The following is a 17935-nucleotide window of genomic DNA, read 5'->3' as shown; positions in this document are numbered from 1 at the left end:
AAAAATGGAATGAATGCAATTGAGAGACAGTTCATCAGAGAAATATTGTACTCACGCCTCTGGAAATCACTCCAAGGTGGCTTCTCTGGCATGTTTGTAGCCACAAGTTTTCCTTCATCTGGAACACTTTTAGCTAAATAATCTCTGCATGTGGGTACAGAATAAAGACCCTTTCCTGCATCAATAACAGCTTCCATAATATTCTGGGGTAGCTCTGTAAAGTTATTTTGAATCACTATGTCATCAGTACTGATTCATGTATTACACATGAGTGCTTGTAGAGAACTTATTGGACAGAATGCAAGCAACAGAATGGGACATCCATTATAAAGAAAAGGCACTCAGCAGTGCATAGCACATATACAAGAAACTAAGCATGCACTCTCATGCGCGCACGTGTGCACACACACACACACACACACACACACACACACACACACACACACACTAACATGTAACAAATATTGAAATATTGTATGTGGTGTTGATCTAAACATTTTGAACACAAGTGGGCACACTGATGACACCACATGGTGTATTTTTTTGAAGTTTGTTATGTATTCATTGAAATATCACTTAAAAATATTAGACATTCCAGCTTAACACAAAAATAAAACATAATTCAAGTAAATAAGTGTGCAGGAACTTAATTACTACATGGTTTAAATAATTCCAAAATTACTGTTCACTATTTATTCACATATGTATCCACTGCACATCTGTATTCACTGCATACCTTGTGCTCACTGCACATACTACATAACATCCTTTCAGCTGTCTCTGCATTACATTTATTAAACAGTGACAGAAAAACTCTCTGGTCAGCAGTGCACCAGTGCCACAGGACTGTCTTTGGAGTCAAATTTATTCTGGACTTTTGTGCAATGCACACATGTCTTGTGTATTGATGCCAAGCAATAATGTGTTCTGTTATGCACTTGTGGTCTCAGACATTTTACTTGAAGTATCCACACCTGCATTTTCTCTACACATTCTTTGTGTGTTCCATTTTGTCTGCCTAAAATACTGGTCAGCATTCCTTCATAATGAAGAAGTTATCAGCTCAGGAAGAAGAAAGTTTGAAATTATGCACGACATATCTACGGAATTCTGTTTTCCATTAACAGGATTTATAAAACTATACTGTGGAATGAAAGAGATGATGTATTTTTTTAATTTTTACTGACCCTAACAGTGACCATTACTTCATGTAATTTAAGAAGTAAGATTTAACTACCTTGTAATGAAATTGGTTCAAAGTGCCTCATTCATTTCCCTGGGCTCTTTGTTTTGCAGTTTGATTCCCTGGTAGGTAATAATGTTCTCAGTTTTATTTATTTATTTATTTTAACTTTCTTCAGATAAATACGTTAAGACTAGCTTTCATTTCATTACACCTCGCTTTCTGGCTTTCATTCCATTAACATGAATAGAGCTGTTTTTTATTAGTTTTTGGAATGTACATAATGGTTTGGTAGATGTACTCGAATGGTTCAGTTAGCATCCTCAACTGTTTAATTCTAGGCTCATACTATCTCTACCCTCTGTATGCAATTTTCCAGATATGGCTGAAAGAATTCACCCACCAATGGACTTGTACCTAATTATTTTAGCTTTTCCAGTACAATTTCATGGTTAGAAGTACCAACAGTCTCAGACACACCTAAAAATAAATATGCTATGCAGTTGCCACTATTTAATGCATAAAGTACCACTCTTGTAAACTCTACAATGACTCATTTGATTTACTTCTTTTAGATCCCTTGGAAAAATCTATCAATGGAATCACCAGGTAGGAATATAAACAATGCAGGAAAAGACAGATTGCTTCTTACCATAAAGAAGACACATTAAGTTTCAGACAGGCACAATTAAACGACACTTACCCTATAGCTTTTGGCCACAGCCTTCTTCAGTAAAAGAGGCACATGCACTATTCATACACACAGCAGCACACCTCACGCACACATGACCACTAACTGTACATGGTACTGGGTAAAAATGATAAAAACTTTTATTATATTCTGCATTCATCATTTTAACTTAGCCTCAGGCAGTGGCATGGGCAGTTACATAAAGTACTCTGTAGTACTTGTCGCTGGCTACCACGTCATTATGCTGAGCTAGAGCCACCACCACTGTATAGCTGAGAGAGAGAGAGATGCCAACCTTCTGCTACAAATCTGCCAATGGGAGGACACATGCTGTCACGTGAAGTATGCAAGACAGTCAGCACGATAGCTGCCACAACAGCGTATCACTCTCTTGCCTGCCAGCTTCCTTACCCTCTGGGCGTGTCCACAAATCCTTCCTACTGAGGGTGAAATGCTCTTTCTGTACTGTGTGCAGTTCACTCTGTGGCCATAGCCAGTGTTCATGAATATTGTACGCATTAGCAATGGTTCTTGGGAATAAAACCCATTTTGCTCTGAATCCTTGCATTTCACATTTTATGTGTAGGAAAACACCCCAGATGCCCACCTGAGCTCCTGATACTGTCCTGACAAGTACAAATTGGTGTAAAAAAGAGGGATCTTTCCCACCATTTGATCTGAATTGATATTTTCCTGCCACTCCTGTGTGCTGGCAATCATAGCAATGCCTATTGGTTTGCTACTGCAGGCCTTTAGCTGTTTGCTCTAAATGCGCCTTCAGCCATGTACGACAATGTATTAGGCTGTTACGGGCAAATCAAGCATGCAGTCTATGGCCATGTGCCACTACATCGCGCCTACACCTGTGCAAGCCACCAGCACTAGAAAAGTTGCCGTGGGCTATGCTGATCCATCTACTGCCACTGTGTGCTGTAACAGGGCAGCCGCCTCTCACCACCACCCGCAATGTTGCTGTTTTGCCACCACCGTCGCTGCTACCTTCACCACCCCCAACTCCGCCATGTGGTGTAAGTGTTGCTGCAATGCATTCGGCTAGTTAACAACTCTGGAGAATTTCTGTCAAGGGATCTTTCCATCACCTAGAATAGAACAAGACCTTTTTGTGTACATCTGTTTCATCTCGGTCCCGTTTTGTAACCATGCCTGATTTATGTCCTCGCCAACCAGCAGAGGACCAAAGTGGCTCCCGATGCTGCAACTGCAGCCTCAAATGAGCCTGGTCACATCACTTTACTGCAACAACAGGTAATCATCCTGTCACTTGATAAAATAGAGCTACATGAATGGCTTAATGCCATAACTCGTGAACATGAAGACAGAGGTGCTGCAAAAGTGGCAACTGTGGGCCATTCAAGAGTCCCTAAAGTTGAAACAGAAAAATTAGTACCAGATATAACCAGCATGCCTTTTTTTGCTGGAAAGCCAGGTGAAAATGTAGCAACATTTTTGCAAACATCAGGAGCATGGGATGTACATGCGCAAGGCCAGACCATATTTTATTAAATGCCACCAAGCTGAAGCTTTCAGAAGATGTGTGAGCTTATGTTGAATCAGTAGACACATTGTGGGAAGCACCCACTTTTGAATTCTTGGCAAAAAGAGTTAGCAGAGTGCTAGTCCAACAAATGCTGGGTTAACTATTATTGTGATTGATTGTCCACCCTTATACAGAAAAGCAGGGAGGACTCTGAAGCATCTGCAGACAGAATTATGGCAGTATTTTGTCACACATACATCCTAGGAAGGGATCATACACATAATGAAGTGTTAATCAAAGAAGCTGAAGTGAGAACAATCGATGCATTCATATGCTGAATCAATCCATGTATAGGGAGTGTGGTAAAGGTAGCCTCCCCCACCTCCTTGCATGAAGCAGTCAGACTTGCTCTGTTACATGAGGAAGCAGGAAGATTTGTATCTGCCAGAAATAGTGTCCAGAGAAAAGAGGTAAGCAGCTACCTGTGAGGAAGGTTTGCACATAAGTATCTTTGATAAGAAATTAGTTGGAAAAGAAGTTAGCACATTTGCCAGAGTCAGATCAAATGTTTTTGTGTCCAGTTTTAGAGGAATATGCAGCTAAGAACAATAAAATTTGATTTTTTCTATTAAAAAATTTAAATGTGTTGAAAATATGTGATTTGAAAGTACCAGATCATCTATATGTATTTAACAGCCATTCGTACAAGTAATACTTGTAAGATTGGCTGGGGGGAGGGGGTGGATGTATTATGCAACAGCCTCCCCTAAGATCATTATGAACTGCCCGATACCACCATTTTTTATATGCATCCATGTATTTATCACACAATTCCGTGCTTCCTAGTGCCTTCGATCCATATTTTTATAGATATTGTTCAGTTCAGTTTGCCCAAAAAAACCTATTCTTCTTTGTAAATACATACAGGATAATCTGGAATGACATATATTTTCATGATTGTTAATAGATTCTTCTCATTAACAAAAATATGTACATATGAAAAATTAAATATCAGATTGTTAAATTGAAGTAATAAATGTTTAGCAACAAATATTACGAGACTGTGGATGTCTTTGACTTTGGTCATCTTTGGTGGCACTAGTGTTCAGTGTGTATTACCTTTCCTGCTTCAGTCTAAGAACTGAGGTTTTAAATTTGCCTGTACATCATCTGTCCATTGCAGTTTGCCTTGAAAATGGTGGGGTGTACTTCCACTGAAATATCGGTGGTCGCTGAAAATATTACCTGGCTGAATACCTGTAAGTTGTTTGAAATTTGCAAGTGGTTTGCCATGAGTGGATAAGGAAACATGATTAATTATTACCAGTTTTACAGGTAAGTGTTGCAGTTCAGTATGTTGCACATGATTGACAGCTAAAGGTTTTGTATAGATTACTATAGCTGTTAATTAACTGGAGATAGTCTTTAAGGAAAGAATCGGACTTGACAAGGTCTAATTGAAGTCAATAAGCTACAACTGTTTCCATGTAAAAATGAAGTATTTTGTTTTTGATGTGATTCTTTTTCTATGTAGTAATAAAATATTACCTTGTGTTTGCCCTTGTGGAGATTTCTATAAAAGTTGCCAAGAACCAATTTGAGTTGGAGTGTTGAGTGTTACCAGTGGATACTTTCCAGTTCCATGGTTAGATGATGGATTGATGGGATTAAAAGGAACTAAACAGTGAGGTCACCAGTCTCAGTAGTTGTATCGTAAAATCTTTCTGACTGTAGTTAATTGCCATTAGGGCATTGGTTTTGGGTCATAGTAATCCTAGCAATCCTAATTAATACTATTTTGTACCTGTAACACTGCAAAAAATTGATATGAGTCTGCTGATAAATGTTTCATAGCTAATCAACAGAACAATACATACACTGTGTAATTTGTCTCTTGTGCTGCATATCACAGTTTGTGGCTTCTGGATGCAGTCATGAGTGAGACTCTGAGTAAGCCTAAAGCATATCCAACAATGAGACACAGAGACATTTCAGTAATTATACTGATCACTTCAGTTTCACAACATAGCTAAAAATGTAGCACAATATACACAAACTAGGTTTTTTTTAAGTTATATAAATCTGTATCCTGAAGCCTTATATATCATTGCACTCACCTCTTGTTTCTTTGGTCAGCTGTGTCAATGATGGAAAACCATTTCTTGCCCAAGAGAGGACACTGTCATTACTCCATGACTGAATTCTGTAGCCTTTTTGCCAAGCATGACACTGTAAGTGAAATAAATCCACCAGAATAAACACCTGTCAGGAAAGGTGGATAGAAACTAAAATGGTCAAAAACATTATATAAGTGAGTAATTTCAGAAAATCAAGAATCATTTGCTTTACACAGTTAAGTATCATTGATTAAAATGTTACAATAAAATAAATTTGTTATAAGCTTCCTAGCTCATCTCATATTTAATACCACTAGCCACCCTAGTCAAAACTTGCTCAGATTAGCCAGACTGCATGGGCAGAATCCATGACATGCAGCACATTGTTCCTGGAACTCTCAAAGATTTTTAACGGCCTTCAAACCTAGGGGAATCATAGACTAATCCAGACAGAAGATTTATCTGTAATGCTGTTCCAGTCAGTCAGATTTTTAACCCAGACAACGTGTGAAATGCCACTGCGGAGTACAGGTGGTAATGTTTTGGATATCTTTAAAACAGGCAGATGTAAAAAATCTAATTACTGAGAAAGTCTGTGCAACTGCTATAATTCAAGATATTTGCCCATTGAATCAAAACACCCATTACTGTGTAATTCAAACATTTCTACAACAACACACGAGTCTTCTTCAACTTCCATTACTCCTTGCACACAGTTCTCCAAGGATACTGCCTAAAGCTTCTGGGGAATGGTCATATATTATTCACATAAAGAAAGAAACTTGAATGGTCTGACCTTCTTAATATGTTTTGATCCCTTGATCATCCACTATAAATGGGCAATTTTGTGAGCAGGAATAAGCATTTATTTATTGAATGCAACTATACATAAATTTCTGTCCCAAGGAATTTCTCTCACAAATGTGCAATTGAAAAAAGAACCAGGCAGAATGAGCACTGTTGCAGCAAAGTAATTTTTTGTCAAGTGCACTCAAGTGGTAGCTGTTCAAGGAAGGTGCAATCTTTGTTTAGCCTCAATGCTGATTGGAATTTGTTGTCTGCTGTGATTTTGGGAGTAATACCATAGGATAGTACACATCTGCCAGTTGATCACATCAGAACTGTGCCTTTTAATTAGTGTGAAAGAAATAAAAACTGTACTGTCTTTGTGAATGATAATCTTATATTTCCTTAGCAATTGCTACCCACTCTACTTCAATCTGCACAATCAAAAAGCATCTAAAATTATTGGTGACCAAATACCATGTAATTAACATTTAATTCTGTGAGCTAGTTTATTGTGTAAGGACAATGGAAATTGAATGATGGAAAATATAAAGCAAAATGAGGGCAGACAACCACTCAACAGCAGCCAATTGGTATGTGGTTCATACATACATGTTACAGTCTATGTACTTTCTCTCTCTCTCTCTCTCTCTCTCTCTCTCTCTCTCTCTGTCACACACACACACACACAAAACCTCTCTCTCTCTCTCTCTCTCTCTCTCTCTCTCTCTCTCTCACACACACACACACACACACACACACACAAGTTTGATAGTGATTTTTTTCCTGCTGCTCCTTCATGTGTCTTATGTGCCATGCATGAATCAGCTGCAACTGAGTGGGCTTAATCCTTTGTGGGTAATATGTTGAAGATACATTATCAGAGTCATGGCCACAGCCAGGGTGGGGTTGGGGGGAGGGGGGGGGGGGATTGGGGCAGCTCCTCATTTCTCCATCAAGAAATGTTGACAAAGACAAAAAAATGGAGAAATAATCTGAAACTTGAGTGCAATGTAATATTTATTTTTAAACTACCATATTTTCAAACAGCTACTATTGACAGCATGGGACAGAGTGTGAGGGGAATATAGCAACAATGAGCCATCCTTGGCAACAGTATTGACATCACTGTGTGGACAAGCCTCAAAGGAATATGGTTTGTCTGAAGGCCTGGAAAGTCCATGTAGCACTGTCCTGTGTGAGGTCTACTCTAATTGTCACTGTTTTCTGAAGGTGTTTATGATCCTTTTGGAGATGCTGTAGGACTTCTCATCAGGCTGTCTCTACCATACATTTTTCAACCACAACCTCCCCAACTGTTGACTTACACCAGTCATTCACCAGCAGCAGATTTGTTGCCACTGTCAGTCAGGCAGCGCCCTTGCCAGCAGACTTCATTTCCATATAATTTCATAGGCCCAAGCTGCTGGGTTCTGTATACTGTGAGTAATGGAAATAGTTACACCAACAAAGGAGAAGACATGTCTTCTCAAAGATGGTGATTGCTACCAGATGCACAGAAAATGTGATCAGTATATGAACTGATTGTGCATGTATTCTGAATAGAATAAGTGTCAAGGCTGTTAAAAATTTCAAATTGTAGAATCATGGTTGAGCAGCAACATTCTTACCCAACTGAAAAAGCAGGTGTGCAGATTAAGAAACAAATGCATAACTGCAAGAAATAAGTATCCATGAAGAAAAGACAGTGCCTGTTTTTTTTTTGTTTTTTTGTTTTTTTTTTTTTTAATGAGTTCCAAGATTTGAAATATAAAGGTTTTGATTTTGTCACAAATATGCCAAGCTATGACAACTCTGATGCTGTGCCATGTAAAGTAAAAAGGGAAGATTCTAGGATGACCCAGAACCCTGGCACCAGTTTGGAAATTCAGCTGAGCAAATACATTTTAAAATTAACTGAAGGTAATAGCTGTTTCAAAATTGACAATGTGTCTGTTCCTGACAAAAGAATGATAGCATTTGGTTGGAAAGAAGAGGAGGAGATCCTATGTCAGAATGCAACTGTTCTTATGTAGACCACACTTGTTGATATAGGAAGCACAGAAGAAGAAATAAAGGCATTTCCAGATTTATTTTACAAAAGTCAAAATTCACATGAAAGACTTTTTTTTTTTTTTTTGACTGAAAAATAAGATGCCTGGGTGGGCACCAAAAACTGCAGTACTAGACTTGGAAATGGCTACAGTTAAAGCTATGAAAACAGCATTCCCTGAAACATCCCTTTCCAGCTGCATTTCTCACTTCCGCCAATGTCTGTGGAAGCATTTGCTGCAGTAACATTGTAGAAGGAAAGGTAAAAAATTAAAATGGTAAAAATAAAAATAAAAACATTTAAACATGCCTAGGTACAACATGCATAGCCAGTCCTAAGCCTGGATAAAATGTGAAGGGATATTATTACAAAATGGTCAACAGAGCCTCCCCCACTCTTGCATCTTCCTTTGATCGTCAGAAAACTAAAGGCTAAAATATTTGTAGTTGGAAACATCATGCTGATGTCACAGGTCACAAAGCCCACAGTTGCAAAGCCAAGAACACCACTGGGTGCAGTGAGATGGCATTTGTTCACACTTAAAAGTTCTGAACTTCTGTCGGCATCACACTTTCTTGATACTACAGAAATTGTTATTATTATTGTGGTATGTATTTTTTTAATGTTTGTTTTAAGTAATGATATGCATAAGAGGAGAATGGTTAGTGTGTGTAATATAATAATCTCTGTTCTTTTTTCTTTCATTTTTTTACACACTTACTTTTCTACACTATATTTACATATTTGTATTGTGCTAGCTACAACACAGTATGTGAGGCAGAGTACTTTAGCATTAGTATCACCTGCAGCCCAGAAGTTCCATTCAAGGCTAGCATACAGAAAACAAACACTGCTTTTATGCCTCAGTACACGCAAATGTTCATTGCCATCCCCAAAAAACATTTACCATCATACAAAAACACTTCTCTGTGGAGATACCACTGAACAAGAATTTTACTGACTGAGTTTTGCTTGATGATGAATGTTACAATTTATAAGCCAATGATCTACAATAAAATAAATTTGCATATACAGGTCAACTTTATTACGGTGCCCAGTTGTTGAAACAACCTTCTCTGAAATCAAATCCTGCCTATGCCTCAGAGGAAAGTTAATCCCTCTCATAAACTGCTTTTGTATAGTGCAATGTCTGTCAACTGCTATAGAGTAATAGTATTATGAAAAGGATAGTTGCTACTCACCATATAGCAAAGATGCCAAGTTTCACACAGGCACAACAAAAAGAGTGTTTGAAAATGAGCTTTTGGCCAACATGGTCTTTGTCAAAAATACACACACACACACACACAAATGCAACTCACACACACACACAACCATAGTCTCTGGCAGACGAAGCAGAAGATGAAACCAGACTGCAAGCAACAGTGCATAATGGGACAGACAACTGGGTGGTGAAGGTAAGGAGGAGGCTGGGGTGGAGAAAGGGGAGGAATAGCAGGGTACGGGATGGGGGACGGTAAAGTGCTGCTTGTGGGAGCAAGCAGGGACAAAGTGGAGAGAGGGTAGGGCAGATAGCTGCAGTCAGGAGATTAGACAGAGGGCAAAAGAGAGGTGGGGGTAATGGAAAAATAGAGAAGGGAAAAGACTGGGTGCATTGATGGAATAGAGGACTGAGTAGCACTAGAATGGGAATATCGAAGGGACTAGATGAGTAAGGACAATGACTAACAAAGGTTGAGGCCAGGAGGGTTACAAAAACATAGGATATACTGAAGGGAGAGTTCCCACCTGTGAAATTCAGAAAATGTGGTGTTGGTGGGAAGGATCCAGATGGCACAGGTTGTGAAGCAGCCATGAAATGAAGAATTTTGTGTTAGGTGGCATGCTCAGCAACAGGTTGCTTCAGCTGTTTCTTAGCCACAGTTTGTCAGTGGCCATTCTTGCAGAAGATAGCTTGTTGGTTGTAATACCTATGGAGAATGCTGAACAGTGGTTGCAGCTTGACTTGTAGACCACATGACTGGTTTCACAGAGAGCCCTGCCTTTCATGGGTTAGGTGATGTTTGTGACCAGACTGGAGTAGGTGGTGATGGGTGGATGTACATGACAGGTCTTGCATCTATGTCTATTACAGTAATATGAATCATGAGGCGAGGGATTGGGAGCAGAGGTTGTGCAGGGATGAATGAAGATATTGTGTAGGTTTGGTGGATGACAGAATGCCACTGGTGGAAAGAATAGTGGATAGGACATTTCTCATTTCAGGACGCAATGAGAAGTAGTCAGAACACAGGTGGAGAATGTAATTCAATTGCACCAGTCCTGGGTGGTACTGAGTCATGAGGGGAATGCTCCTCTGTGGACAGGTAGTAGAACCTTGGGAGATGGTGGGTGACTAGAAAGATAAGACACAGGAAACATGTTGCATGTGTAGTGATGAGCATTCCCTCTCAGAATATACCAAAGGTCTCACTGAGACCTTGACAGACTGTAACTATCCTCCCAACATTGTACAAAAACAGATCTCCCAAAGCCCCACTGTGTAGCCACAGAGAAGTATTCCCCTCATGACTCCATGCCACCCAGGACTGGAGCAACTGAATTACATTCTCCACCAAGGTTTCGAATACCTCAAGTCGTGCCCTGTAATGAGAAATGTCCTACCTACTATCCTCTCCACCCCTCCTGCTGTGGTATTCTGCCACCCACCCAGCCCAAACAATATACTCATCCATCCCTACACAACCCCTGCTCCCAATCCCTTGCCTCATGGCTCATATTCTGTAATAGATCTAGATGCAAGACCTCCAACCATCACCTACCACCTACTCAAGTCCGGTCACAAACATCACTTATCCCATCAAAGGTAGGGCCACCTGTGAAACCAGTATGAGATCTACAAGCTAAGCTGCAACCACTGTGCTGCGTTCTGTGGGGGCATGACAACCAACAAGCTGTCTATCCACATGAATGGACACCAACAAACTGTGGCCAAGAAAGAAGTGGGCCACCCTGTTGCTGAGCATGCTGCCCAACATTACATCCTTCATTTCAGTGATTGCTCCACAGCCTTTATAGAGTGCTACTTTGAAAAATATACATTTTTCATCTACTGATTATGCACACACATCTACTATGTGCATAGATAAGAGAAAAAAGGGAGGTTAGGGTTTAACATCCTTTCAGTAATAATGCCATTAAAGATGGACCATAAGCTCAGACTGGAGAGGAAAATCAATCACATATTTTTCAAAAGTATCATCAACAATGTAAGGTAAAGATAACGAGTGCTACTTACCATGAAGATGACACATTTAGTTGCAGAGAGGCATGATTAAAAGACAGATCTTGATTTTGCCTTCAGTGATTGAAGGCTGGAGATCATCTTAAGACTACTGTGCTGGGATTATATTGGTAACGTTTATAAAAAGTGGTGTCATGATGCTGACAGAGACCCTCAGCCACACAGCTGGTTCATTCCCACAGTAGAGGAGCTATTGTGTATAAGAAGACTGAAACAGCCAGGATTGGTTTTGAGGTCACTGATAAGCTGGTTGTTCTGCAGTGCGATTTGCACTCACTGGAAATGGATCTGGTGAAGGAAAGTGAAAAACCGGGCTGTGGTGAGTAATTCTTGGAAGTCTGGGTGGAAAGGATGGAAGCTCATGATTGGAGGAAAGCTAGAACTGTTTGAGACAAGATGCTAAGTGCACCTTTGGCTGGCTGTGGTCAGTATACTAAGTGACAAAGAAATGCTTCCACAGAAAGGTATGAGTTCCTCTACCAGTCCAGTATAGTTAAATTGGATCTGGAACTAGAAGTGAGGCATTTGAGACATATTCTTGGGTCAAGTTTTTGGAGGATAGGATGACAAATGTGTTGGGAGTCTGGAGAGGGTGTTCAGGAGCAATGTGATTTGTAGGGAAGAGAAGTGTAGAGATGGGACATGGGAAGCAAAGCAAGTCAGTAAGGTAGCATATAGGGACTATAAGGGTTGAGTGGGGGTGAAGAGGAGTGATAGTTTTTTTGTTGAGCAGTAGTATAAAACAGTTAACTAAGACAGCTTCCTAATATGCTGTTGTAAATGTTATACCAACTCCTGGACAGCAACAGTCTCTGTTTCAGAAAATGGATGAAGGAAACTAATGCTACAGAATAACATTATTTTGCAGAAGGATTGGAGATGGTTTCCTATTTTGTGAGCTGGGACTGTGTGACCATGTAGTACCAGAACATTGAGTGTTAAAGATGGATCGAATCTGAAAAGGTGAGGGTCTTTGTGAATAAATGGGTAGCAGCCAGAGATGTATATCTATTTTAATGAGAAGTCCATCGGGAATAAGAAGAAGTGTCACACAGAATTTCAGAGGATTGTTTGTTCGACTGGTAGAAAAAAAAAAATTCAGTATAACAGAGATAAAAAGAAAAAAAAACAGGTCTAAAGTTTTGTGAAATGATTTGTCTGAAAGTAAGAAATAAAATAGACTGGAGAAACATTTGATGTGGCTATGAAAGATGCTTAAAGTCACCTACCAGAACAGCAAACAAGATGCCAATTGAGAAAATGGAGTTCAAGTTATGGTTCCCATTTATTCTGTTTTTTATATTCACTTTTCTTCAGTGAGGAAAAAGGAGTGAGCAAAGAACCGTGATGTTGACAGCACTTGTGAGACAGAAATTATTTCTTATGTGACACTATCTTTCCAGATATCTGAAGAATTCTCTACTGAAAAATTTTTGAGACTGAAAAGTTGTTGGAACTTTTTTACATGTTTAGGCACAGATGATAGAAATATGTCAAGGCCACACAATAATAGCAGGCTGCACAGTCTACATAATTCACCAGACAAACATCTTCTAGTACTCATTAAAATTCTAAGACTCTAAGTTTGCCACTGAACTTTAAATTCTCAATCAGTACCTCATTTGCCATACATAAGCATCAATCAAAGGCACATAAACTGTTTCTTGAATTTATTTTATCTCTTACCTTTAGATGAATCATTTCACAAAGCATTTTACTGGGTTTCTTTAAATTGTTTTTTTTTTTTTTTTGTTTTTGAGAGTTGGATATCACACCAACACAACTTCATTTGTGCAAAACAGCCAGGCACTGAAGAGATGAACTTTTGGCTCCCAGTATGAAAGCCACTATCTCCTCATTCAACACTATCACTGAAAGCAACTTGTGTCTGAACCTACCACATCTACCATGTCCCTTCTCATCCTCTGCCTTTATGACAGCTTGTATTCTGCATGGGATGCTTTCAATGAGGTGCTGAATGTCTGTGGAGCAATTCTTCCTCAAGAGCCAAAAGCAGGGAAGGTAGTGGCTTTGGACCCTGGGGTATGGAGTGAAATTCACATTTCAACCAATACCAAACATGTTCTGTTGGATTCAGGTAGGGACTCTGGGCAGGCCAACCGATTTCAGGGAATCTTATCGTCCACAAACAATTGCCTCACAGATCTTGCTTTATGACAGAGTTCATTGTCTTACTGACACAAAACAAACAGGCTTTGAACTGTTCCTCTACTGTATGCACAAACTGTAATGTAAAATGTGTTCATATTCTTCTGAATTTAGTGTTTCTTAAGCACAATAGGGAACCACACTCTAACCATGAAAAATACCACCTTACTGTAACACCACCTCCTTAGTACTGCTGGCACTACACCTGTTGGCATGTAGTGTTCTCCAGGCATTTACCAAACCCAAACCCTTCCATCAGATTACCACACGTTATAGCATGATCCATTATCCCAAATCTCTCATTTACAGCCAACCCCTGTCCAGTGGCATTCAGTATGCTTGGTGGACTTCCAGTAGCAATTCATAGCTCAAGCAATTCATAGCTCAAGAGTGATTCCTTTCACTGATTTCATGGGATTTTTTACAACTAACCTCCAGAGTGCAGATGGTCTCTGTACAACAGTGTAAGAGGTCAGGTCCACCTTGATTTAACTTATGACTGTTGCTTTGCATTCCACTTCGTAATCACATCGCCAACATCCAACTTGGATAGCATTAGAAAAGTTGAAATGTTCATGTATTTTGTTACTCAGGTGATATCCAATGACTAGTCCACATTCAAAGTCACTGAGCTCTCCTGACTGAACCTCTCTGCTGTCACCGCTTCCCTACTGACAGCACAGTTTCTGCTTATGACCAAAATCTCACTTCCCTAATTTTATCTGCACAATCCCTCCAGAACTGACAGACAATGGCTGAAAAATTTTATGCAACTCAAAGGTGGATGGAAGCGATAGGAAAGGAAAGGAACTAATGATATCAGCTGCATTGAGACTTTATACAGAATCAGCAGCAATGAGTGAAAATGCGTGCCGAACTAGAACTCAAACCCAGGATCTTGTGTTTATTAGGTAGTTTCATTAACCACAGCAGCACCTGGACACAAGTGTTTATTGCAAATGCATAGACTATCCCAGAATGCATCCCAGCCATTTCACATTCCCACCTAATACCAATTATCTGCAGTTTCTGTACATGTCCTCCCTGCTCACCAATTTTGGAAACTGACAGCACACGGAATCCGCAGATGAGAGACATATTACGTAAAACAAAGATGGAGGAGGAAGAAAGGAAAGGGAAGTGAAGAAACTAATGACATCAGGCTGCATCAAGACTTTATGCAGAATTAGCAGCAATGAGTGAAAACATGTACTAGTCTGGTACTTGAGCCTGTGCTTTCCTGCTTACTAGGCAATTACGTTAACCACTGCATCACCCACACACAGTGTCTATGACAAATTCACAGACTATCTTAGCACACTCTCTGGCTGACTCACATTTCCACCTTGTGCCACCTATCCACAGTCACTGTCCATGTGCTCCATGCCTGCTGATTCCGCATTAAGTCGCAATGCAAATAATATCATTAGTTCCTTCCCTTTCTTCCCCCTCCACCTTCAGTTTACATTATATGTAACACAACTGCAAGTTCTGCATGCTGTCTGTTCTTTCAGACATATGCAAAAGAACAGACACAATACATTCATAAAACTGATTTGCCTCAATGGGCAATGAATCCACAATCTTCAGTGTAGATGCAAATTTATATTTCGCCTCCAGTGTGAATCTAATGTTAGTGAGCATGGAGAACATGGGCACAGATGTGGAAATACGGCACTAGGTGGGAATGTGAGTCAGCTGGAGGGGGGGGGGGGGGGTGCTGAAACAGTCCATGCATTTGTGATAAACACTGTGTCTAGGTGACACAACTACCTAGTAAGCAGGAGATTTTGAGTTAGAGTACCCATTCAGAACCTGTTTTCACTTGTTGCGCCTGATACTGCATAAAGTTCCAATGCACAATGCACTTGATATCATTAGTCCCTTCCCTTTCCTTCCCTTCCCTTCCTCTGCTCTCTACCTTCAACTTAAGTACTATGTTTCCCCACTGTGGATTCTGTGCAGTGCCTGTTCTTTCAGACATGTCCAAAACAACAGACACCATGAATTCAGATAGCTGAAGAGCATTCAAATTTCCTGCCTTGAAAGACTGTTATTGGAGTTTAAGCAGATCCTTGTTAGAGGTAAAGAAGCTTTTTTTGGGTGCATGTCAGCTAGATAGAGTTTTATACATTTTCGTTACTCTCTCTCACCAATTAAACAACTATGTGACCCTTCACACTGCCCTTCTTTGTTTACACTCTTATGTCCTTCATTAGTCCTATCTAACAAGACTCTGTACTCCATCTTTTTAGTGAAGGTTGGGGGACTCAGCTGTTCAACTTAGGATGTCAAATTAAACAACTTTCAGCAGTCAATTTTCAACCTTACTTTATTAGACAACCAGTTTTGGCACTTTATTATGCCATTAACAGGTGATGTTTGAAGTGGTCACTGTAGGAAGTAGACATCTGCTAATACCAGTATTGCTGGCCCCTGTTTCGATCAGAAGCAAGATTTATTCCTGTATGTCAGCCAGGGGGCTAAAGATGGCATAATAATGCACCAAAACTGGTTGCCCAATAGAATAAGGCTGAGAATTGACAGCTGAAAGGTGTTTGACATCCTTATCTGATATGATTCCCAAACACTTTAGTAATGTTTAAGTATGAGCCAAATGAGAGTTTTTCAAGCTATCTTTCCTGCATAGCAATAGCAGTTCCCCAGTATCCTACCACATTATTCATAGCCTACGATTTACTTCACCTAATTTGAGTTTATATAATTGTTATGCAAATATCTCTATATATTGCTGCTCCCTTACATTTGTATAGCATGACAGACTAGTTGTTCTCACTAATTTAGTAATCAAGAATATCACACTTTACTTTACAGTTCACAACATCTACATTTACATCTGTACTCTGCAAACCACAGTGATGTGGATGGCAGAGGGTACCCTTCCATTGTACCAGTTATTAGATTTCTCCCATTCCATTCACCTATGTAGCATGGGAAGAATGATTATCTGAATGCCTCTGTGCATGCAATAATTATTCTAATCTTATCCTCACGATCCCTATGTGAGTGATATGTAGAATACTGTAGTATATTCCAAGAGTTGTCATTTTAAGCCAGTTCTTGACACTTTGTTAAAAGACTTTCTCAGGATAGTTTAAATCTATCTCCACAGGTTTTCTAGTTCACTTCCTTCAATATCTCTGTGACACTCTCCCATGGATTAAACAGACCTGTGACCATTTGTGCTGCCCTTCTCTGTATATGTTCATTATCCCTTGTCAGTCCTATCTGGTACAGGTCTCACACACTTGAGCAATATTCTAGGAAGGGTGGTACAAGTGATTTTTAAGCGATCTCCTTTGTAGACTGATTCCATTTCCCCAGTATTCTACACAACTGAGCCTATGTGCTCATTCCATTTCACATCCCTACAAAGTGTTACACCCAGGTATTTGTATAAGTTGGCCAATTCCAAAAGTAACTCATTATAGTCTTAGGATACTATGTTGGTTTCTTTCCATTTTGTGAAATGCACTGTTTAACATTTCTGAACATTTAAAACAAGTTGCCAATCTTTGCACCACTTTGAAACATTATCAAGATCTGACTGGATATTTATGCAGCTTGTTTCTAATAGTTCTTCATTATAGATAATTGCATCATCTACAAAAATCCTAATGTCACTATTAATATTTTCTGCAATGTCATTAATATACAACATGACTAGCAAGGGTCCCAACACATGTCCCTGGGGTATATCCAAAGTTACGTCTATGAGGGTAATCCCAAAAGTAAGGTCTCCTATTTTTATAAGTACATAGACCTGTTTATTTCTACAATGGTTTACATCAGTTTACTGCTTGAACATTTAGCTATTTTTTGACATAACCACCATTTCTGTCGGTGCATTTTTGTAGATGCTGTGGCAGTTTTTGTATGCCCATGTCATACCAGCTCACCACCAGCTCTGTGGTTTTGACAAAGAAGGATGCTGCCACTGGCGTGATTGTTACTTGGTCTCAGGTGTAAAGTGGTATGCCCAGTTTCATGACCCTTGACAACTGAGTCCAGAAAGTTGTCCTGTTTGGCTGCAAGGTGGTGAAGAAATGTGCAAGAAGCATCAACTTGTCACCACATGTGGTCCTCAATCAGCATGTGTGGCACCCATCTTGTGCAAACCCTCCAGTAGTTCAATGTTTCTGTTAAAATTAT

The 17935-nt window shown here is 39.6% G+C and overlaps 1 protein-coding gene across 1 annotated transcript in view; it reads right to left on the bottom strand.

The window, feature by feature from the left end:
• LOC126284097 (DNA (cytosine-5)-methyltransferase 3B-like) overlaps positions 1-17935 on the bottom strand; it is a 338027-nt gene that overhangs the window by 207702 nt on the left and 112390 nt on the right. The window contains exons 7-8 of the mRNA XM_049982791.1: positions 5490-5601; positions 56-214 (exon numbers count right to left, since the gene is read on the bottom strand). Of these exons, the coding sequence (XP_049838748.1) occupies positions 56-214; positions 5490-5601 (271 nt within the window). The remainder of the gene's footprint in view (positions 1-55; positions 215-5489; positions 5602-17935) is intronic.

Source organism: Schistocerca gregaria, chromosome 1, assembly GCF_023897955.1.
Source record: "Schistocerca gregaria isolate iqSchGreg1 chromosome 1, iqSchGreg1.2, whole genome shotgun sequence".
Lineage (NCBI taxonomy): Eukaryota > Metazoa > Arthropoda > Insecta > Orthoptera > Acrididae > Schistocerca > Schistocerca gregaria.
This window is presented reverse-complemented; position numbering and strand designations above follow the sequence as displayed.